The 16,180-nt window shown below is 23.7% G+C and overlaps 4 protein-coding genes across 4 annotated transcripts; 3 read left to right on the top strand and 1 right to left on the bottom strand.

Moving 5' to 3' along the window:
• Positions 1-480: 480 nt before the first annotated feature.
• PCHAS_1424300 (heptatricopeptide repeat and RAP domain-containing protein, putative) lies at positions 481-3,003 on the top strand (the record flags this gene model as incomplete). Its single annotated transcript, XM_740098.2, has 1 exon — positions 481-3,003. The coding sequence occupies one exon, from the start codon at positions 481-483 to the stop codon at positions 3,001-3,003; it is 2,523 nt and encodes an 840-aa protein (XP_745191.2).
• Positions 3,004-5,865: 2,862 nt separating this feature from the next.
• PCHAS_1424200 (importin subunit beta, putative) lies at positions 5,866-8,499 on the top strand (the record flags this gene model as incomplete). The annotated part of the gene is made up of 1 exon (XM_736984.2): positions 5,866-8,499. The coding sequence occupies one exon, from the start codon at positions 5,866-5,868 to the stop codon at positions 8,497-8,499; it is 2,634 nt and encodes an 877-aa protein (XP_742077.2).
• Positions 8,500-10,647: 2,148 nt separating this feature from the next.
• Positions 10,648-13,458, top strand: PCHAS_1424100 (FAD-dependent monooxygenase, putative; the record flags this gene model as incomplete). The annotated part of the gene is made up of 1 exon (XM_739725.1): positions 10,648-13,458. One exon carries the CDS (start codon positions 10,648-10,650, stop codon positions 13,456-13,458), a length of 2,811 nt encoding a protein of 936 aa, XP_744818.1.
• A 623-nt stretch (positions 13,459-14,081) lies between these two features.
• PCHAS_1424000 (cation diffusion facilitator family protein, putative) lies at positions 14,082-15,671 on the bottom strand (the record flags this gene model as incomplete). Its single annotated transcript, XM_739726.2, has 1 exon — positions 14,082-15,671. The coding sequence occupies one exon, from the start codon at positions 15,669-15,671 to the stop codon at positions 14,082-14,084; it is 1,590 nt and encodes a 529-aa protein (XP_744819.2).
• Between the last annotated feature and the right edge of the window lie 509 nt (positions 15,672-16,180).

Here is a 16,180-nt window from a genome sequence, read left to right as displayed (position 1 = left end):
AAAATTTGCTATTAATTTATTTTCCATTTTTTTATTATGTTTTGAATAAGTACAAAATATAAAAAATATTATTGTTTGTTTTTGTTTGTTTTTTTTGAAGGGCTTAATACCCATCAGTTTTGTGATACCAATAAAATATTTGAATACAATCGATGATATTCCATTTAAAGTCGTAGTAAATATTGATTTGGGGAATATCTATAAAATAATTTTCCACTACTGTCATTATATATTTTTTCTTTTTTGAAATATTTGTAAAGAGTTTAAAATAAGAGGGGTTATATCTATTTTTGAAAATAGCTATTTACCTCATTTCTTTGTTTGTGTTAAAATATGTATGTTTAGACAATAGTTAAAGGATAATTTGAAGAAAAGATCAAAATATTTAACGATATATATAACAGAAAGATGAATATATATGTTCTATAGAATGTTAAGTAAAATATGAAGTTATAAAATTTATGATGAAAATATAAAAAGATGTGTATTTGTATCAGTAATTATGCTATTAACATTACAAAAATAAGTAAAGCATTTTTAAATGGAAAAAAATATATAAGAACAGGCAAGTTTAATGATTTGGTGTGTAAAAAAAAGGTGCTAAGTGAGAGTATTGAAAATAGACTAAACGAAGTAAATAAAAAGGATGTCAATCAAGTCAAAATTTTAAAGCTATTTAGCATTGATGAAATAAAAAGTGGAATACCGAGGAGGCACACCAAAAGGCAGAAGGGTGGTGTTCGTGAAAATGGTGAAAATCGTGAAAGCAGCCCACTAAGCAGTATTAACAACCCTGCTGATGATTGTACTAACGTAACAAACGTGTGGGGGTATAAAAATAAAATTCTTTTAAAAAAAAATGATAACACACAAAATAGTGTAAAACGTTCAAACTTTATAGAAGATCAAAATGATAGTAATATTACCAACGAGTGTAATAGTATAGATTCGAAAAAACGAAATAATAAAAAAAGCTATAATCAGTGTGTGATGCCAAATAAATTATTTAGAAAAAAATATATATGTATTGAAAATAGCATTAAACTTGTAGATAGCTATATTAATAAGAAGTATCACATAGAAGTGAAGAAGAGAGATAATAATAAAAATGGAAAAACAAATAATGACGGGAATTATAATAATGTCTTTAATTATTCTGAAGAAAGATCTATACAACTTTTAGACGAGATTAAAGAAAGAGAGAATTTCCAAAACAAGGATCAACATAATGATAAAAAAAATAATAATAATAACGAATTACAAATAAGTTCTGTAGATTATGAAAATAAAAATAGAATTATAAAAAAAATATATAAAGCATCAATTAATCATGTTAGAGATGAAAATTTATGGAAAAAATATGTTCAGAATGTTTTTACTATATCTGCATATTTAGATGCAAGTGAAATAGTAATTTTATTTTGGTGCTTTAGTAAAATTGGGTATCGAGATAATAGATTAATAAATTTATTAAGTTCTATTATTTTAAAAAAAATAAATGAATTAAGTTGTTGTGCATTATCACTTTTATTAAATAGTTATAAAAAATTAGAAATAAAAAAATATGATACTATAGAATTATTAACAAATCAATTTTGTTTTCATGTATCGAGTTGGAAATTTCAAGATATAGCCTTAGTAGCAAATTCGTTAGCATTTTTTTATATATATCATAAAAATTTTTGGAAAAAATGTATATTAAAATTACAGCAAAATTATAGCTTTACACATCCATTACATTTGTGTTTAGTTATTTCTTCTTTTGCTAGACTTGAGATTAGAGAAGGTACTACATTATTATGTTTATGTCGTTCTACAAAAAAACTTTCAAATAATTTCTCTCCGAATAATTTAGCTTTAGTTATTCATTCTTTCGCAAAATTAAAATTTAATCATCCCAAATTTTATAATTATCTATATCAGTTTGTTCATAAATATTTAGACAAGCAATTATTAGGCAAGCAGCAAAAAGAGGGGGTCAAAAACGGCGAAAAAGATGGAAATTTTGAAAACGATGGAAATTTTGAAAACTTTGAAAACGACGAAACCACTGCTGACAGTTACATAGATGAATACCCTAAATTAAATAAACAAAATAATCTGTTTGATTTGCAATCCCTCGTTTTGCTACTTTTTTCATGTACTTGCTTAATCTCATGTACTGAGCAAATGATCTTGAAACTTACGTATTTAATAATTCCAAATAAAGATTTTTTAGGGAATCATAAAATAGATAAATTGAAATATGTAAGCGATTATTTACAATATTTCTTTCCTTCAACATTTGAAAAATTTCCTGAAGAAATCAAAAATTTTTATTATTATATTGATAGATATGAAATAAAAAATAAAAAGAAATTAAAATATAGTGCAAGATGGATAACTGAGGTATCAAGAATTTTAACAAAAATAAATGTTAACCATTTACGAAATGTATATATAAATAATATATGTGCAGATATAATGTTACCCGATTCAAATATAATAATTATGTGCTTAGGTCCTTATAGTTATTATGTAAATTCTTTGTTAACTACATCTATATCTGATTTAAAAAAAAATATTCTTGAAAAAAAAAAATACAATGTAATTACTCTTAATTATCATGATTGGAACAAATTGAATGACTACGAAGAACAAATTAACTTTCTCTACAGCTTTGGCCGTAATGCTGCTAACTATTTGTTTTTGAATACGACCAAAGAGATAGACCGTGCTGAGCATGCTGAGAATGTTGAACATGCTGAGAATGTTGAACATGCTGAGAATGGTGAGAATGGCGACAATTCGGAACGTTGGAAACCTGAGGATGGTGTAAAAAGCGACACTTATGAACTGTGTCAAGAGCAGGAAAATGAAAATAACTTTTCAGACGAAGATAATGAAATAATCGATTTTATAAAAAATGGTATTTGTGTTAATGAAGAAAAAGAGAATATAAACTCCTACGATATCGATGATATAAAAAAATTTTTGAATAATACTCCGAAGAATGAAAAATAAAATTCTGACTGTTCATATTATTTAGTCATTTTTATATAGATCTACACATTTTTTAAACCATTGTTAATGCATGAAATTGTGCCCACATTTGTATTCACATTAATTTAGTTTATTGCTATACACATTTTTTTAAGTATACTGTTGTAAAAAACTTCTTTCCATTTAATATGGCGAAGAAAATGTCTTTATTTTTAAACTTATAATTCAAAGGGAATACCAATTGGTGGTATTAACCTGGTGTATTATTTTCCAGCATATATGACATGCATTTCAAGCCGCTAAAACGAAGGTGTATTGAAATGCTATTATTATTATTATGATTATATCGAGTTTTATGAAAATTGCTCGATATGTTTTTTTGCTTTATTTTCATCACATTTTAGTTACTACGAAATGAATGACCTTTAAGGCTGCTTATATTTTTCGATGAAAGGGACACATTTTTATTACATCATTTTTGGTGTACTTTTACAAAAACCGAATAGCTATATATGCACATGTGCACATATAGGAAATTGTATATTTCAATATAGAGCTTAATTAAAATAAAGTAAAATTATCAGAAGAACAAATTATAATTATTTACATGCATTTATTTGGATTCGCTATCATTGATTGTAAATAAAAAGGAAAAGCCAAAGGACACACAGTATAATATATAAAGGTATAATTATATATTTTTATTACACTGCTAAAATTATTGACCTATTTAAAAAAAATGGATATTGAATTGTTTTTTTTTCTCTATAATCCATTTAAAATTATTATTATGAAATTTTATATTTTATTTTTTCAAACATAAAAAAAGGATTATAAATCGTTATTTAGTAATAGCGATCGATTTATATATGTACATTGAAAATTTATTAGAATGTTTTAAAAAATAATATTCAAGGGAAAACGAGAGAAAAAAAATTGTGTTTGGCGAGCTTATAATGCCCTAGTAAAATTTATAATATGCATATGTATAATAGCTATTTTAAAGAGTTATTTTATCATAATAAGGATTATATTAAAATAATGTACATGGCACATTTCATACATTATAATAAGCCCTACCTACTACAAGCATACGTATAATATTATAATACATACGTACAGTACGCTTAGGTTTACATAAAATAAAAGATAACAATTTTTAATAAAAATATTTATACACGCTCAAGCCATATTACATATTATATATATACCTATGTAAAAAAAAATCGGGCTTGTCATAATATTATTTCAAATGTACTCGTATTTTTTACATTATATAGCTATTAAAATTTTTTGCTCATTTAATACATTTTTTTTTTCCACCACACTCTTTAATAAATTTATGAATTCCTTGAAATTATAATAATGCATATAAAAAAAAATATAATCAAAATAATGTAAAAAAAAATTTATATATATAAAATTTTTTTTGTCGATTTGTAAAAATATGAATACAGAATACGATCTTATTTTCTTCTATTCATGTTATGTAAAATATATATATAATAATTATATGTACTTTTTTTATTAATTTCTATTCGTATATTATTATTAAGGATTATTAATATTTTCATAACGATATTATACATAGACTTTTTTTTTAAAATATTCATAAAAAATGCATATAAGTTTAAATATTATACATGATGATTCTTCGTTTCATATTTAGAAAAGATAATAATTAAGGTAACATATATAACAAAGTTGAAATAGCAAAAAAAATAATATAAAAAAAAAAAAAAAAAAAAAAAATAATATATGAAAAAAAGAGGAGGAGGGAAAATTATAATCATAAAAATAGAATAGTAAATATATAATTATACTTACACACATAATATATGTCATATTTTGTATGTATAAATAGATATATATTAACAAGCATATTTTGTATATTGCTAAAAATTTGAATTGCCTACACACCTTATGTAAGCATAAGCAAAAAGCCCAATTTTTTTATGAAAATGGAATCTTGTGAAATTATATATCTTTAATATATACATATTATTATTTTATATAGCTTTAAAAGTGCCTATTAAATAATCATCATGTTTTTATATATACATTTAATTGCTTATATATAGTATAATCAATAAATATATATTGTTCATCATATATGTACGTGAATATCTTTTATTTTTTTATTTTTTTTTTAAATTAAATATGGTTGTATTATGAATAATAAAAAAAAATATACGTAAAAAACTGAAAAATATATTGAGCTATACATATTTATATACTTTGAAATTATGAAACATAAGAATAGGAAAAGAGAAAAATCATTTTGGAGCATGCATATATACATATTATAAATATATATATGCATATACCCAAGTTCATTAATAAAATAATAGCCTTTTCATTTATTTTCTTATTTATATTTAACCTGTGAAAATAAAAAATAAAGATAAAGCCTATATGTAATCCAAATACATACATAGGTATGTATATTTATGCATATTTACATGTGTTTATATATATTTAACTTTTTCAATATATATATATGTATGTATATCAAAGCATAGTAAGGATATATATATTCAGTGCGTACATTCTAAGTATACATTAAGTATATCTGTGTTAATGTATGTGCAAATAAATATATATTTATATTGGCATATATTCGAGTAATTACACAAATTGAATAATACCTACATGTTTTTATAATTTTTAATAATATACATAAAACAAAAAGCTATTCTTATATCATAAAATTTTGAATACCCCTATATATGTGGTCGAGACTTCCTTGTAATATCACAATTATATATCTTTATATATGCTTTGTGGCATATATAAATAGTTCACAGAAATTGACATAATATTTATAGAGAATACAAAAAAAAAGTAAATAAACAATTGATCAATATATAACCATAATAAATAATGGAATTAAATAACATCTCTCAGATTTTGTATGGTACAGTTGATCCAAATATAGATGTAAGAACAGAAGCAGAAAATAAATTAAAACAAGCAAAAGAAACTAATATTGTCCAATATATAAATCAATTATCTAATGAATTTTGTAAAGCTCAAAATGATCCATATCTTAGGCAGATAGCAGGTTTACTTATAAAAAATGCATTTGTGTCTAAAGATAATTATGAAAGTGACGAAAAGGCAAGAATATGGTTAAATTTTCCAGAAAATATAAAAAACGATTTAAAAAGTTCATTATTAAATTTATTGGATCAACAAGGTGAAAAAATTGTTATAGGTACTGCTTGTCAAATAATATCTATCATAACTAAAATTGAGTTATCATATAATAAATCTTCCGAATTATTACATAAGCTAGTTAATAATATAATTGAAAAAAATGCATATACTAAAAAATCATCAACAATATGCTTAGCATATTTAACTGAAGATATAGCAGATATATGTAATGAAAGTAAAACAAAATATGTATTTACACAACCTGATTTAGATTTAATATTAACAGCAATAATAAATTCCCTTTGTGAACCTGCAGAAGAAGCAATACATTGTGCAAATATGAAAGTATTATATAATTTAATGTCATTTATTGATCATAATTTCAAAACACAAGTCGAACGAGATATTATTATGAAAACAGTTATTGATGGATGTAAAGATAACGACAGGTTAACAGTTCAAGTAGCTGCTTATGAATGTTTAATAAATATAGTAAGTTATTTTTATTCCTATTTAGATGCATATATGTATGCAATAGGACCATTGACATGGGAAGCAATCGAATCAGATAATGAAAGAATAGCTATAAGTGCTATCGAATTTTGGAATACAGTTTGTGAAGAAGAAACTTTTATTGATCAATATGAATTAGATGAAGGAAAAAAAAATCATAATATAGTTAAACAAGCAATGGTTTTTTTATTACCTAAAATATTTAATGCTATGATTACACAAGAGAGTGAAGATATAGATATAGATGCATGGACATTATCTATGGCTTCAGCTACATTTTTAGCATTAAGTGCACAATTATTAAAAAATGATATAGTAGAACCTGTTATAGCATTTGTTGAAGAAAATTTTATACATGAAGATTGGAGACGAAGAGATGCAGCAGTACTAGCTTATGGTTCTATTATGGAAGGACCAGATACTGAAAAATTAAAGCCACTTGTTGAAGAATCTGTTGGTCAATTATCTGAAGTTTTAAGAGACCCATCTGTTTCTGTTCGTGATACAGCAGCATGGACAATCGGAAAAATAACCCAATATCATTCTGAAATTATTTACAATGTCTTAGGAAATTATAATGATAATAATTCATTATATGGTATATTATTAGAAAGATTGAACGACTATCCAAGAGTGGCAGCTAATGTTTGTTGGGTATTTAACCAGCTAGCTGTTAATAAAAGGAGTACATATAATAAATTAGAAAATACATATACAACTGATTTAGATGATTCATTTTGTGTTTTGTGTAAAAAATTAATAGATGTTACATCTAGAGAAGATGCAGATACTAGAAATTTAAGAGAAGCAGCTTTTAATGCATTAAATGTAGTTATATTGAATGTATCAGATAATTGTTTAAAATATATGATCGAATTATTATCACATATGATGTATTTATTAACAAACACTTACTTAAACCCATTAACAGAAGAAGTGAAATCAATACAAGGATATTATTGTGGAACTATGCAATTTATTATTAACAGATTAGGTGCTCAATGTAAGCCTTTTCTTAAGCCTATATATTTATGCATATTTAGATTATTTGAAATTCGAAATGATATTTGTGAAGATGCATTATTAGCATGTAGTGCAATTATAAATGTAATGGGAAATGATTTCCGAGAGCATCTTAAAACTTTTTTAAATGTTATATTTAAAGGCTTAAAAAATGTATCAGAAACCTCAACATGCAAAATATGTATCGAAATGATATCTGATATATGTATACCTTGGACATGTGATATGGAAAAAGAAATGGAAAATATATTAGAATGTTTATGGGAAGCTTTAAGATCATTTGGGGTTCATGATTCCATAAAAATTAGTATATTAACTGTATTAGGAGATATAGCAACAGCATTAAATAAAAGCTTTTCAAAGTATTTAAATTTTTTTGCAAATATATTATTAGAGACATCAAAAATTACAATCGCTTCAGGATCACCTGAAAATGATGATTGGGTTAGTTATGTTTTTGAATTAAGAGATGCAATATTATTAACATATAGTAACATCATTTATGCATTAATTGATGGAAATGAAATAAATAAATTAAAAATGTATATACCTAACATATTAGATTTTATTGAATTAATATTAATAAAAGAAATTAATCATTTCAATGCCCAAAATTTTCAAAACTCCGTATCACTATTAGGAGATTTAGTTCATGCCTATGGTTATGAATTAATAGAAAATTCTAAATTAACAGATTTAATTATATCTGTATATGGAAAAATTGATATATTATCTAGCCAAAGAGATGAAAAATGTGAATCATGTGTTTCTAAAATCAAATGGCTTAAGAAAATATGTAATGCTAGACTCGGTCAAAAGTAGAAAATCAAATAATAGAACTAACAAAGTACGTCTCCGTATTAATATATTTTTCACAATAATTATATATAATTATTTTTCTGCTATTTATTCAAATTACAATGCGCTCAAATTGAAAAACGAGCCATATCATTATGCACATGCATATATCCTTGAATTATAGTAGACCCTCTATACTAACCATATGAAGGGAATTATATACCCCCAAAAAAAAAATATAAAAAGGAAGCATATTATATATGCTTATATATCTTGACGAAAAATCCTAATTTTTTTTAAATATACCAAGAAAAGCATAAAATAAAAGAAAGCAGAACAAAATGCAAAATTAAATTAAATGTTTTTAATGTTGAAGTGGACATTATGTTAGTATATAATATATAGCAATATATTTATACAGACATATGTACAAACTGTCATATCTGTAATTTCTTTATTTTTTTATAAGTTGACGTATATGCATCGGCGTTTTATTGTAAGTTGACTTGCATGCTATATATATATACATATATATGCGTATCTTTTTTATGCGTTTTGTAATATTTTTCTTTATTATATATGTTTATACTTATATTTGTTTATTTCAGTATTATTTTTCCAAAAAAAAAAATTCTAGTTTTAACAATTTGCTTTTATTCTAACTATTCTCTTATTCTAATTTCTTAATTTTTTTATTTTCCTTCTTTCTTTCTTTCTCTTAACAATCTGATTTCTTCATTTATTATTTTTAACTTCTTAAAATTCTTAGAAAAAAAATAAAAAAACTATATTCTATATATCAAATTTTTAAATATTATATGCCTCATAATATATTATATTTAATTATTTGTTACAATTTTCTTAATCTACTTATTTTCTAATTAACAATCTTTGATGTCTTTTTATTCTTAAACTCAAAAAAAATTACTTTCTTTTTACCATTTAAGTTTTTTTTTTTCAAATTCTTTCTTAATTCTTATAAATGCCTTTCTAATATTATTCATCTTAATATTTTATATTTCTCTTTGTAGCTTTTTTTTTCTTTTTCCATTGTTTTTCTATCATCTCTTTTACATTTTCGTGAATATAATTAACACCAATTTATACTACCAACTTTTCACACTCTTCATAAAAAATAAACTATCGCATTATATCCATGCATTTCCTTTTTTTTTTCAAATTAAACTTTTAATTTTACAATTATTATGAATGAAAAAGGAGGTTTTATTAAATGAAATTACCCGAATATTGTAATGGGTTGTACAATATATTTTTTTTGTTGAGAAACGATTAAATTTCATTCCTACAACATTTTTAAACCACTTCAATGGAATATCGCATGTGTGTGTATATACATATGCATTCCATTTATTCTTTTCATATTTTTACAACTTTGGACTGCTATTTATTCAATCCCAATATAGAAAGTCTTAATATAAATGTGTTAGCAGATTTTCTACATTAATAAATTTATTAATATTGCATAGGATAAGATGGTGTATATAAATTACAGTACTATTTAAATATTCTCATAGCTTTTATTATTTATGTAATTTCCATATGCCTCCTAAAATGGCATATGCCGTAAAGGCACACTAAGTATGCTTTATTATTATATATTATGTATGCATGTTCTATCTTTATTATTTGTTATTCTATATTTAGCATATAAAATGAAACCCTCTTTTATTTTATTTTTAAAAGGAAATATAATGCTCATATTAAATATTTTTTTTTCCAGCTAGCTAAAATCTTCACCATTTTTTTTTTTTTTTTTTCCAAAATATATGCACAAATTATATTCAAAAACAAAATATGGTGTTGTGCAATTAATATGTTTTATATTCTTTTTAAATATTAATTAAATTTTTTTTATAATCATTATATTGTTAAAAAAAATTTAAGTATTTTTTTCCTGATTATAATGTGGGGTTAAACGTATTATAGAGCTTATATGTGAATAGTAAAATGCCTAACATGAAAAAAGGGGTGAACAAGTTGAAATAAGTAAAGGGATTAATATAATTATTATCATGAAAAAGGAAATCGCTATATATAAAGTTATGTAAAAAAAGAAGATTGTAGAAGTCAGAATAAAGTAGAAATAAAGTCATATTTAGCAATGCCAAAAAATATATGTATGCTTACGTATGTATGTAATGCCTAGGAAAGATGAAAGTGAGAAGAACTTATGCTTTAGTTGTAGGAGGGGGGCCTACTGGAATAACAACAAGTTTGTATTTTCAAAAATATGGAATACCTCATATATTAGTTGAGAAGGATAAATATATTGATAAAATACCCAAGGCACATTATTATAATAATCAAACAATGGAAGTATGGAGAGGGATATCTCATTTAGATAAATGTATTGCAAATGAAACAGAAGATTTAAAATTATGGAAAACATTTCAATATGGTTTAAGTATTAAAAAAGATCAAAAAATATGTTCATATAATAATTTTTTTAATAAATATATATATAATAGGGGAAGGAAAAATGGATATACTGATACATACTATGAAGATATAAGTCCATCGAAAGTTGCACATTTATCTCAATATAAATTATTAGGTATTTTATACACATATTATTTGAATTATATAAAATGTGATAATAATAAAAAAAAAGATTTTTTAAAAAAAATAAAACTAAAATTGTCTACACATAGACTCTTTAAAAATATTTTTTCAACTCCTGATTTGTGTAACTTGTCCCAAGATCATATAAATAATTCGAGCATAACAGAAAATGAAAAATGCTATAACAATTTTTTTGACTATGATCCTTCTGAGATATTAATAGGATATAAGTTTGTAAATTTTATGAATACAAGCGAATTAAATGAGATAAAGGAAGGAGGAAACAAAATGGAAACAGATCAAAGCTATGATGATAATTATGAGCATGACAAAACGAATAAACAAAATTTTATAATGACATGTGTTAAAAATTTATACAATAATGAAGAAGAAATAATTTTTAGTAATTATGTTTTTGTTTCTGAAGGAGGGAAAAGTGAAATTAAAACGAAATTAAACATAAATGATGAAAATAAAAAAGATTATATGAAATTTGTAAATATACATTTTAGTTCTATTTATTTAAGTAAATTAGTAAGATATAATCCATCTATGTTATATTTTATATTTAATAAATATATAGGTGTTTTAGTATGCCATAATTATAAACATGGAGATTTTGTTTTACATATACCATATATAATACAAAAAGAGTTAGAGATATATAGTAACAAAACGAAATGCTTAGACATAATAAATACATTAGTTGGGTTTCAACTAAATGATATCCATATATATAATATTTACAAGTGGACTATGCACAGTTCAATTGCTTCTACATTTGTTGATAAAAAAAGTAAAAGAATTATCCTTTTAGGAGATTCTGCTCATAAATTACCTCCCTCAGGTGGGTTTGGATTAAACTTAGGGGTCGGAGATGCATTAAATATAACATGGAAACTTATCAGAATTTTTAAATTCGAAAAAGATTTATTTTTTGAAAATATTAAAAATTTAAATATTTCTCAAGTAGAAAAAAGTGATTATAAAAGTTATTTAAAAAATGAAATAAACAAAAATAATGATTTTTATAATTTATTAGATAAATATAAAAAAGACAAGATTGATAATTATATTGATTCATATAATGTAGAAAGAAAATTAGTAGCATATTACACTATTTTTCATGCAGTTAAAAATTATGAAAAAGGTAATAACATATCAAGTATATTAGGATATAATCATAGTCTGGTTGCAAATATTATTAAAAAAATTTCTAACCATTTTATTCAAAATTCCTTTTTATTTTATTCGTTAATTAATAATATTAAGGTTATTTTACATTTTATTAATACACTACCATATGTGTTTGAGTATAAACAAATCAAATCAGAAAATTGTTCTAAACAAAGAGGAAGTATATTAAACCTGTTATATCCTGGCATCGATGCATGTTATTCTTATATTAACACTATGAACCCTCTTGATGAAAAAAAGATAAACAATTGGAATAATGAAGAGCGAATTCAAAAAAGGGAAACATATGAAAATTTTGATAATAGTGATATTTTGGGAAGAGTGCAAAAAAACGAGGCCCCAAGCATGCATAGAGACGAAACAAACCAATACAATTCTCAAACGGATAGCAAAATGAATGTCAATAACACAAGCGACGAAAATAATGAAAATTCCAATGAAAAGAATACCATTTTTAATGTTTTAAAAAAGGAAAACAATAAAGTAGGTACAGAATATAACAAGTTTAATGATGGTGAAAATTGTGATGAGCCTTTTTTAAATTCTCAAATTTTTGAAAAAAAAAAAGATACTATACCAAGATTAAAGGTTTGTGAAAATATATATGAATATAAAATAAGTAGTATTAATGGTGCTAAAATTCCGCATTTTAATCTTTACACATTTGGGTGTAATAATATATATAAAATATCAACAATCGATTTGCCTGTATTTAATAATCCATTCCTATCATTCTTAGTAATAGTGTTTGATAACACATTTTTAAATAATTTGATTGATGATCTTTTTTTTCATAAAATCAATAAAGATAAATTTTCTTTTTGTTTTTGGGATTCGGATGTTGTAGTATATCAAAACGAAGAAAATAAACAATTCGAATTTGTAGAAGAATCGAATTTTAAAAAGTTGGATAATAATATATATGATAACAAAATAAATATCAATAATAATTTATTTTCAAGAAATAATAATGAACATATTTTAGGAAATATTTCAAAAGTTAAATATAAAGAAATATCTCCAAAAGGTTACAATATTAATTATGTATTTTCTGCAAAAATAATACAAGAAATGTTTTTAAATGTCCTTCAATTAAAATCAAAAAATTCTTATGTAATTGTCAGACCTGACAAGCATATCATATCAGCTTCAAGCGATAATTTATTGGACAAGCTAATCCAAATAAATAAGCTGTACATTTAGTTCAATATGTGTGCATTTTCTCTTGTTTCTCCTTCGTTTTTCCCTCGTTTTCCCCTCGTTTTTCCTTCGTTTTTCCCTCGTTTTTCCCTTGTTTTTCCTTCGTTTTTTTGTTTTTGTTACATCACGGATAAATATTGCATATCCGTAGAACTATAAACTTTTGAAGTTTAAAAAATGGGTAGTCATTCATTATTCGTTCGAAAAATTAACAAGAATGCTTAGGCAATTTCAGAAAATAGGTTAACATATTTAAATTGCGAATATGCTAAAAAAGGGAAAAAAATTATGTCTTGTTCAGGCTGTTTTCTTATATATAAAAAAAAAATAAGCAATTATATTATTTTGTAGTTTTACTACTTAAATTTATTTAAAAAAAATTAATTATGTTTATATGAGGAAATATGTATTATCTAACTTTTGTCAATCACAATTAAAAACTTTTTAAAGAATATTTTCAAAAAAAAAAATTCATGTGTATGATTTTAACAATGGTTTTAATACATAGAATAAGTCAAAAATAAAAAAAAGTAAAAAAAAGTAAAAAAAAAAAATGTAGGCATATAAAAATGGAAAAATAATTGCTAATTATAAGATAATAAACTATAGAATAAGAGAAGAAAAAACTATTTGGGTTTTTCTGTTTTTAAATTAGAGCATTTAAGATGAGCTTGTGTTTCACAATTTGTGATATTTGATGGATAATCAGTTTGAACAGTAGTATGAAGAATTTTATATTTCTTTTGACAAAGTACAGTAGCATTGTGTAAAACAGTGTGTGAATATTGTTTATGTGCAACGATATGGCAAGCTAGTGCTGGTTTTCCTATGGATAAAGACCATACATGTAAATCATGAACATCAATAACCCCTGGAATTTTTAATATATCATTTTTTATATCAATTAAATTAATACTTACAGGTGTTCCCTCCATTAATACATTTAATATTTCTTTAATCACTGATAATGTTGTAGAAAATACAATAAAACAAAAAATAATCGAACATATTGGATCTGTAATTGAATATTTAGGATTATACCAAATAATTAAAGAGGCTATCATTACTCCTATATTTTGAAGTAAATCACTAATAGCATGAAGATAAGCTGATTTTAAACTTATACTATTTAATTCACTATGATTATGTTTATGTTTTCCACTATGATCATGAGTGTGATGATCATCATGAATGTGGTTATGGTTTAATTTTTCTCCTACTAAATTATTATTCAATGAATCAAATAATATATGTTCTTCATCATTATCATTAGGTAATATATGTGAATTCATATTTTCTATATCGTCTTTTTGGTCATCATAATTATTGTTTGATTTATTATTTTTTTTTTTTTTTTTTGATTTTTTATCATTATTATAGATATCTGAATTTAATTTTTCTTTATCATTTAAGTATTCATTTATTCCGATTTTAAAATCATTAGGTGGTTCTACATCTTCATCATTTCCAATATTTTTATTTTTTTGTTTCGAACAATTTGGATCAGTATTATCACCATGTTCATATTGATCAAAGGCAACATACCCGCAATTGCTAGTATTAATTCTACTTATTGAAATATCATTATTATATTTTTCACCTTCTTCCAATGAAATATTATTTATATTTATAAATTTGCTATTTTTTGAATCGCTTTTCCATCCGTTTGTGTGGGGGTGATGACTATGACCATGGTTATGATTGTGATTACAACTTTTGTTTCCGATAAATTCGAAACCATGTGAATGTACTTTTAAAACAAAAGCAATAAATATATTTGCTAGTGTACTTACAAAAGCAGTAACAAACATAATATATCCATCAACTTGTTCAACTTGAAATAATCGAAAAGTTGCACTATACAAAATATAAGCAGATAATGCCCAAATAAAAAATATGGAAAACAAAGCTCCTATGATTTCTGCTCTGTGATATCCAAAAGACATATCTAAATTTCCCTCAAAAGTAGAAACATAAATTGAAAATAAATTCAATGCAAAAGATAATAAGTCACAAAACAAATGCGATGCGTCTGTCATCAATGATAGAGAGTTTGATACTATTCCTGCAATAATTTCGATAATCATAAATATAACACATATAATACTTGCTATAATTAATTTCTTCGTTACTTTCTTTTGGCTATCATCATACATATGTGATACTCTCTCAACAAAATTCAATCCCCCTCCATTTCCAACTAGAGGCTTGTCCATTTTTTTTTTTTCTTTTTTGTGAATTCTTTTTCTAGCACCGCCTCTTCTTTAGGAGGTTATTTTTTTATGTTTTTTTTTATTTTTTTCATAAAAAAATAATTTATTCAAGTGCGTATTATAAGAAAACAACGAAAATAAAGAAAAGAAAATGTGGCAAGCTATGTTCCTTCATATAAGCAGTCTTTTTGGATGGTGATATAGCTGTGACACTCAATTTGTATAAATCGTAAATATGCACTTATATATATTTATTTATTTTGTGAGCAATTCATTTATGCATACTAACACATATGCATATATTATTTTTACTTAATATAACTGCAAAATTTTAAAATAAAAACACTATTATTTCAAATATGACATATATTGGCTCTATTGTACACAAAATGTGCTTACAAATCGAAAAACAGTATTGCTACTGCATATGCAAACTTGTATATATATAACTCAACAATGAAATAACAAATTGTTTTATTAAATAAAAATACAATTTATGTGGTATGACTAAA

This window comes from Plasmodium chabaudi, assembly GCF_900002335.3.
Source record: "Plasmodium chabaudi chabaudi strain AS genome assembly, chromosome: 14".
NCBI classification, from domain to species: domain Eukaryota; phylum Apicomplexa; class Aconoidasida; order Haemosporida; family Plasmodiidae; genus Plasmodium; species Plasmodium chabaudi.
This window is presented reverse-complemented; position numbering and strand designations above follow the sequence as displayed.